Raw genomic sequence first — 9,192 nt, 5'->3', positions numbered from 1 at the left:
GTACATACATGTTGCGGTCTTTTTTTACGCCGGCTTCATGTGGATTTATGTTTTGCTTTCATGTTGACAGTTCTGCCAACAAACATGTGGCGCGGCCAGGCGCCGTACGCGCGCGGTTTGCGACGACGGGAGAAACGCACGGCACGAGGTTCGTTCTTTTATTTGTCCCATGGTCTGCTGCTGATTCTGGCAGAAACACACAATAGTAATAATAATAATAATAATAACAACACATAAAGTCATGTTCGTGTAGGCGCGAAATCGGTTTTTTACGCTGCCATACGACTCGGTCTGGGCGTGCCATTATATATACATTACGGTAGACGCGTCATATCTGTAAGTACCTATATATAATATTATAGGTCCATCTACCGGTAATAACCAAACGGCTATTATGACGTGTATGTACCGCGGTATTGTTATAATATTATAATATTATATGACTTATAGACCATTTCGTGAAGTAATACCGTGCACGATGCATTACGATATACCTACCACGTATAATATAATATTACCGCGCTTTACGTTCTGGACGGAGCTATTATAATCTATCGATTGATTTTATAACAATGATGTGCGCTTTTTCATTTTCGTACTTATCGTCGCGCCCCCGGGGGCGGTAAAAAAATGCATTGGTTTTTAATTTCAATACTACGGTAGCAAATTACTATACTTTGGGGTAAAATTCCCACGTAGGTATTACTCTAAATAACCGGGAAAATAAAAACGTTTTTAAAACGTTCATTTTTCTATAGTTTAGGATTGAAAATTGTGTACAAGGTTTTTCATCGACGTTACATCATTATAGGCGAAGACAAAGAGAATAAGTATTTTGATAATAGTGATTATTATTGTTAAAAGCTAGTTTCTATGCGTATTCGAATTATTTATAAAATTATTTTTACTCTATTGAATTCTACTAGTTTCCTGATTGTTACATGTGATTAGGGTAATTAAAATTAAAATATAAATAAATAATTATCATTATATTATTCTATTAGATACTATTACCCTTCCCGGATAATTATGTGAGCCTCTATGCATATAAATTATGCAATATTTTAATGACAAACACGATAATATAATTAACTATGTACAATGATTGACAACTAGACTGAATGCAATAAATAATTAATAACTGTTAACCATTTTAATTATGTTAACCTTATATGTTTTTATTTTTATTTAAATGTTTTTTCGTCACTTACCTTTTGTTGCGGAGAATTGATTTATTAAGAGATTTTAATTCAGCGTGTTGCTGAAGATCTGTATGTTTTTAATTTATTATAGGCATGTTAACATCATATTCTTATTTTACATATTTTACATCGAAATTTTGGTTTGTACAAAATAATTTAAAATTTAATATATATATTTATCTACCTATATACTCTAAATTATAAAGTTAGTTTCCCGATTTGGGTAATAATCTCGTTTTATATTTGTATTTTTACATTTTTATACTCTAGAGTCTAGATTATTTAGTTTTTTTTACTCTAGTCACTACTATCGCAATATTTTTAAATGTCGAACTATAAAATTTATTTATTTAAATAGTTTCAAATATGACATGAATTAATATAAAAAATAAAAATAAAGACATTTTTGATTATGTGTTAAGCTAAAATTAAAACTACAACTATAAAGAATAATAAATGATATACATTCTTATCTTGGATAGGCAGAAATGATAATAATGTTACCTAATACGAACTTTTCATAAATTGTGTTTCATATGAGATACAAAATAAAAATATGATGGCTAATTTAAATGTATTGTTTAGTATAAGTTTATCGTAGTTCCATTAAATAATAATAATTCAAATAGTGTTATATTATTATAGTAAAGAGTTAATGTAAAAAGAAATGTATAAAATTAAAAAATTCTCACAAATTGGTTAAAAATTAGAATATGGTACAAAACATACGAAATATTGTTTTTACTTTTGATTTTGGTACCTAATAGGTCAATACGCTCTAACATTAAACCTAACAACACAAAATTGAAACTTCTCGACTCAAATTTGCTATGCTGTCCATTTGTAAAACGGAGATCCCACTTCCCAAGGTGTGAAGTTCACTTAATATTTTATACTTTATTTATTATTATGATATTGGTAAGTACCTACTTACATACTTCGTATATTTATACATAATATTATTTATCTTAAGTTCAATTTTAAAATGTAAACGTGTTCTATTACGGCTTAAAAATAATAGATAATCACCTTTAAAATATCTAGTATTATAAAGTAATTATAATATTAATTTTTTTAACGCGTAATAATAATATAATTACTCATAAATATCCATAAGATGCATAATATAATATTATTATCTTATACTATATATACGCTATATTACTTGTAAACTTTCAAATATAATAAGTCTTATTCAAATTATTCAATTCTAACTATGAGAGATTACTTAAAAGTGTGAAAAATGTCTTGCATTATACTCTATGTTTTTGGCAAAGATGCAAAGTAGCTAAAATTAGTTATACCTCTATAAGAAGGTCGTCAGAATTTACGTACTACTATTACTATAATTGTATTACTGTATAAATGTTACAAAAAAAAAAAAAACTAAAAAAAAAAACAATAGTATTATTGGTGAGAATGTTTCATTCATCAAATTGAATTCATTAATTTTATTAGCTTCATTCTGACAGAATCACATTTGTTGTAGTCATTTAAATTGTCAAAGACATTAGGTACTATAATTATCATATACGTTAAGAAATCTAAATTAGTTTCAATATAGTAGAAACCAATTATAACAACGTTTAAGAGATCAGTAAATTAATGTTTTACTTAGTTTGGACTGTTTGGAGTATTAACTAATGCTTAAACTAACGAGTTAAAGCATAGGTAATATTTTAATAATAATTAATTAAAAAATCGATACTGGTGAATTTGAAGTTTCTTCCATTTCCGATTTCATTATAATTTTATTTTATTATCTCTTTTATTCTTATTAGTTATTATTAGTTATTATTGAAATTTTTATAATTATTTATCAACATAATATCGTAATATGTTACACATTTATAATGTACTTGTAAATCGTATTATTAATATTATTATGTTATTTCGTCACTTTATTTAATATCAAAATAATTTATAATACAGGTATGTTACTGATTTTATTAGTTTTAATCAAAATTTCGTTATAATAAGGTATGTTATATAAACCATATTGTTTCACACATAGACATGGATTATCTATTATAGTGACCATATAAATGTAGTCTTGATAGAAAAAATGTTTTTTTATTTAATTTCCTTTGTAGCTAATGTATAACAATATTTCTATAAATACAATTAATTTGATTTTATTACGTTCAATTTTTAATACTTTAAATTTATTTTACAAAATAATAAAATATTTTTAGACGTAAACAATCGACAACTAACATATTATTAAATATTCAGCCAGTAATAAGAATATGCCCGTCATTGGAGGGTCGACTTAAATGGCCGTGTTGGGGTTGGCCTGGTTTAAATCACGATGGTAACCTATACGCCTCCCTTACAAATGTCAACCTTTATAATATGGCGGAACCTTTATAAAACGAGCGCAATATAAACATGTTTGCCCACCCTTTGCCACTGATCTATGTCAACAAACACTATTGAGCAATATTTAAATAAAAATCTACAATACTTACCTTTCCTTCAGTTTCGGCCACCAACAGCGTCAAAATTCAATTAAATAAAAACTAAATTATTCTCAACATTCATTATTTTGATTTGTGTATAAATGATGTAGGTATATTCTATATTTTATTATTAAAAAATATCTTTCTTACATTTGGTTATCCTTTTTAAACATTGAACTCTTTTGATCTATATGTATATTAAAAATATATAATTTTTTTTTTCAGATAATTTAAAATATAAAATATTTTTCATTTTATTCTCGACTTGTATATTACGTAAAAAAACCAATATACCTACTTATACCTACGTAGATTTGATTTAGTCATTATTGTGTTTGGTTTTAAATACGGTATTATTTCAATGAATTAAAAGGTAATTAATGTAATGTTTTAATTAAGGTAATTAAAAGGCATATTTAAAAATATTTATAATAGATACGTGATTTAAAAAAAGTATATTAAGATTATAATTTGTAAATAAACAAAGTTATAGTAATTAGTAGATAATTATGTTAATACATAGGAGCTTATTTATTTAATATAACAATTACATGTTAAATTCAGCTAATAAGCAATACGTGTAAATAATAAACACGGTACACAAACATTTTGAACAAATTAAAAAACGTAGTTTAATGGATTACCAAATTTGGCATTTATCTTTTTTTGGATTCATTGGAGTACCGATTGGACAAGACCACGCTTTTGCGAACTCTGGTGAAAGTGATAGGACTTTCCGTACTCGAACCACGTCTGGACTGTGTTGTGTAAAGTTATAGTTGAACTGGTCACCATTGTCTTTATAATGACAAAATTGCTAAAATACATATAATTATTATTTTAGATGATTATATAGTTAACATGTTGTTTATAAATTATTGATTACAAAAATAGTTTAGTGGTTACTTATTAGTACTTATATAAGTATATTTAACCAACCTTACACTTCCTGCCAAGTAGCTAAATAATATGTTGATAAAATATTTAACTTAACAATTGATTTTATTTGTCGTCATTGGCATTTGCAGAATAATAAAATGGTATATGTTACTTAGTTTCCAAATTATATCACGTCTATTTAAGATTTACTAAATTAAATTTTTTAACTTAATTTTTTTTAATACACAGAGTTAAAACTAAGTGTTTTTGGTGTGATACAATATCAATAAATTAAACATATTATTATTTATATTTATACTAAATAGAATATTTAAATAGTTATTAGCCATTATCTATAGGTAATCTACGATATTGCACAACAAAAGGTTAATTTATAATTTATAAATTATAGTATTTTATAGGTAGATGCGTACTCACGTTTGCGTATCCTAAGAAAAACAATTGTTCTTGACTATAACGTTCTAAACCGGGTAACCTAGGTTCTTGGCCGTGTATGTCCACATAGCGCAGATATGCATAATACGCCTCTTTAAGTCCGGTAATATCGGCTATGTTTTCGTTTAGTGTTAGCGTGCCGTTAACTGCAGACTATTGTAAATAACGTGCAGATAATTGATTATAAATCCAAGTATTAACAACTAACCCAAAAGTAAAATACAGTAAATAATGATACGCACACTACTATTGCTAACGACTTTGATACCATCGTAGTGGCTTATCAAGCAGCTTGCTCTTTTCGTGTACTCTTCGACACTTTTATTCGTCCACCACTGCGCCACATTTCCCAGCTCGTTGTACTGTCTACCGGTGTTGTCGTAACTATGAGATAGTTCATGCCCAATAGTAAATCCCATTGATCCGTAATTTAATGCCCTGTTGACAAGACGTGGTATGCAATAAGTTATTGCAATTCAACTCTATCGGCTGTTGAGGTGGTAGAAATCAGACATTTTAAAAATTTCCTTGATACAAGGGTTATTTATTTACTATCTTAATATATATAAATCTCGTGTCACAATGTTTGTCCTCAATGGACTCCTAAACCACTTAACCGATTTTGATGAAATTTTTTACAACGCGTGTAATTTGGTCCAACTTAAAAGATAGGATAGTTTTTTTTCAATATTTATTATTAATAATATGTGCTCAAACAGGAATATTGAGATTTACGATAGAAATTTTTGTTTATAAATGGTTGCTATGGGGGTTATAAGATTTGAGAATAATTTATTTATTTGTGGTTGCTATGGTAATATATAAAATTAATATAATGAATTACGGATTTTGATAACATTTGGTAACCATTTAATAATATGGTCCAACTTAAAAGAAAGAATAGTTTTTTTTTCAATATTTATTATTAATAATATGTGGCGAGCGCCGATAATATTCTGGAACTGATGATTCGTTGTCACAGTAAATTTCAAATTCACAGCAATAGACTAACATAACAAGTTATACTAAGTTTTATTGTTTTACCAACAGGCAACAATACAAAAACCACGAGATGGCACATTATTGTATTTTACCCACTGTAGTAAAAAAAAAAATGACATAACTTTGAAACTTAAGTGTTAGAAATTATAAACTTCTTATACACATCTCGCGGGGTCCGCAATCCACCACGTGTGGATTGCCTACATGATAATATACTGCTCTCATAATCATAAGAGAGTCTCACGGCAACGGTAAGCAGAATGACTATAATATTATGACTTGAGTAACTCACTGACTGATAAACGTAGAGCCTGAACAATGATAGATCGATGCTTACAATTTACACGGTACATTCGTAAAATCGTATCACAAATTTAGTGTGTAATAAGAAAGCATTTTACAAAATTCGCATATTAAAGTGGTGCTTTCACAAGATTTTTGAGAATCAAAACAGTCAATGAAAATGTCTAAGTTTTGAACACCGTTAAACCGAATAGTAAATAACAAATTAATCAAAATTCGAATCTATATATATAGAATTTGCATTTTTAACGGGCAACAAAGTGCACGGGGTCAGCTAGTACTATTATATGTATTTATATTATATAAGTTGGTTCGATCATTTTTTTTTCAATCAGAAATTCCTGGTTTATTATGTTAACTAAATATCTCGAATTATTATTTTTAACTTTGACTTTAATAAATACCTGAGTTATTAATTTGCCGTTTTAATTATCATTTAAATTTATACTTCTGTTCTTCCATAATATGTTATTGGTTCTTTTTTTTAAAAAAAAAATAGAATAAAATAAAATCTACAATTATGCATACAATAAATATATTATGAGCAGACAGGATAACACTGACAAATTTAAATTTCTTCAAAAATGGAGACAGGTGAAAATAAAACATACGAAGGTCAAATATCATGAAGTAGATACCTGTGAGAGCGTCAGTCATTTCCGCCGAAAAAATTGATTTTCGTTTCCGCCAAAACGAAAAAGTTCGATTATCGTTTCCGCCAAATCTATTTCTACACAACTGTTTTAATTATAGTTTGAGAACCATTAAGAGTTACCCAGTGTTATTAAATATTAATTATAACAATTATAAATGCCTATAAATAGCATTAAAATAAGTGAAATATTTTGAAAGTTTGAAATCATGTAAAGAAAATGCCAATCTAAATAACTGGTGAAATTTTCAAGTTTCTACGACTTACACTTTTTGAATAATAACAAATATTTAAAATCATTTGAGGAATAAATCGATAAGTTATCGTTACGCTATTTCGTAAAAATTAAAAATTCAAACGTTCATAAAATTTTTCCTATAATATTGTTTCAAGTTTTCTCTATAGCTATTTAAAGGCAAACTTATGGAAAACTTAGTATTCAATTTTTTAAACTTAGATATGAACACAAACATTTTTATGATTTTTCAACTACAAATTACTAGCTAATTTTCGGGATTAGGATATATTTTTTCATAAAATTTTAAACTATAAAAATCAGAAAAGTTGAAAATGTCAGTTCTCTATATATAACTCAAAAGAATTCAAAATATTTTGAACATTTTACTATTCATAGATAACACTAATAAAAATATTTTGTGAAAATTTCAACTATTACAGTGATTAGTTTTTGAATTACAACCATATAAAAAATCGATTTGGTCGAAAACTGGTTTTGCGTAAAAATTACTGTTTTTCCGTCATTGTTTTTTATTTTTCTAATTTTTTTTTAAAACTGTTGGAAAATGTTTACTTTTGATCTCTATAATGCACCAAAAATATTCACTTTGCCATCGAAAACCATCCCCAAAGTTAAAATCAATACATTCATAACTTCGTTCAGAATCTAAAAATTAACAGCCAATACGGTTCAAACTCTATGCTCCCCTCCCCGTGAGTACACCACTAATCTCGATATATTATATCGATAATAGATGTAACCGCAGATAAATAAGGGGTTTCAAACGTCATCATAATAATATAAGTAGAAATAGATTTGACGGAAACGAAAATCACATTTTCGGCGGAAACGATAAATGCCCACCTGTGATACGTATTGCTTACCGTATAATATGAGTATCATAATTTTATAATATGTGTACACTTACTGTATGCCATTTTTCTCATTGTAGTATAGCGGAGCTTGTAGTATTGATACTGGAAGGACTGGAATTCATTAATACGACACTAATATTAATTTACTGAAATAATAGGCTTAACATTTGTACTTAATGTGATGTAAAAATATAATCTATAAGTATTTGTTGTCCCGTTTTACGTGTAACAATAATCATTAAATATTATAATATAAAATTACGAATTATTTGTATTTCGTATTGGAAATTGGTACTGTTTTGTTATTTTTGATATTAGTTAAGTAATATGAAAACAAGTTTTATTAATATAAACATAATGCAAGTAAGTATAAAAAATAATTTAAAAACGTATCTACGTAAAGGTTAAACAAATGAGAAAAAACACATCTTAACGAATTTCAAATTACTACATCGCTGTTAAGCCAAACTGTATTATGCATAATATTTCATACTACATTTATTGGATTTAACTAGACAACAAAAAACTGATATCATAAAATCTCAGTTGATAATATTGTTATGAAACATACCAAGTGCGGTCATCGAATAAATAGAGAATGCATTTACTACAGTCGGATATATCTGCACTTGCCACCTGAAAATGTTGTTAGAATGGTTAACAGACATTATTATTATTGAGTTTTTAAGTTTCTACGTGCTTGTCGAACATATATAAATATTACGTTTGATCGTTCCAGTCTCTGTCTTGTGTTAAATATTTCCAACTACTCTTTTTGTTAAAGATTGGAATTGATATTATGTTCTCTATATGATTGTCCGTAACATTCAACTAAAATAATACAATAGATATTTTATCACCTAACAGACATTTCAATTTTTTATTAAACAATTTAGAATAAGACATAATTGCCCACGTTTTCAAAAAAACTATTTAGTATGTTGTCGTAACTATTTGGGTATCCAAAATACGTTTTTATATTGTATAATTTTCGTAAAATAGCATTTTTTGTTTCATCGTCCATCCAACTCGCTTCCTGAACCATTTTCCTAAATGCCCATTTTATATTATCAGTCATTTCGGTTAACTAAAACAAATTTCACAATACATAAATATTTATTTG

The 9,192-nt window shown here is 27.1% G+C and overlaps 1 protein-coding gene across 5 annotated transcripts in view; it reads right to left on the bottom strand.

Moving 5' to 3' along the window:
- Window positions 1–4,104: 4,104 nt before the first annotated feature.
- LOC114126313 (membrane metallo-endopeptidase-like 1) overlaps window positions 4,105–9,192 on the bottom strand; it is a 62,526-nt gene continuing 57,438 nt past the window's right edge. For 3 of the 5 annotated variants that reach the window (XM_050200374.1, XM_050200388.1, XM_050200387.1), the window contains 7 exons: window positions 8,986–9,156; window positions 8,794–8,900; window positions 8,641–8,705; window positions 8,123–8,180; window positions 5,242–5,437; window positions 4,982–5,152; window positions 4,105–4,481 (listed from right to left, as the gene is read on the bottom strand). In XM_050200374.1, coding sequence (XP_050056331.1) covers window positions 4,305–4,481; window positions 4,982–5,152; window positions 5,242–5,437; window positions 8,123–8,180; window positions 8,641–8,705; window positions 8,794–8,900; window positions 8,986–9,156 — 945 coding nt within the window. In that variant the 3' untranslated portion in view covers window positions 4,105–4,304. The remainder of the gene's footprint in view (window positions 4,482–4,981; window positions 5,153–5,241; window positions 5,438–8,122; window positions 8,181–8,640; window positions 8,706–8,793; window positions 8,901–8,985; window positions 9,157–9,192) is intronic. The other 2 variants (XM_050200383.1, XM_050200384.1) reach the window with 2 other exon arrangements.

The sequence above is a fragment of the Aphis gossypii genome, chromosome 2 (assembly GCF_020184175.1).
Source record: "Aphis gossypii isolate Hap1 chromosome 2, ASM2018417v2, whole genome shotgun sequence".
Lineage (NCBI taxonomy): Eukaryota > Metazoa > Arthropoda > Insecta > Hemiptera > Aphididae > Aphis > Aphis gossypii.
Note: the sequence above shows the minus strand (reverse complement) of the source record. Positions and strands in the feature narration are given on the sequence as shown.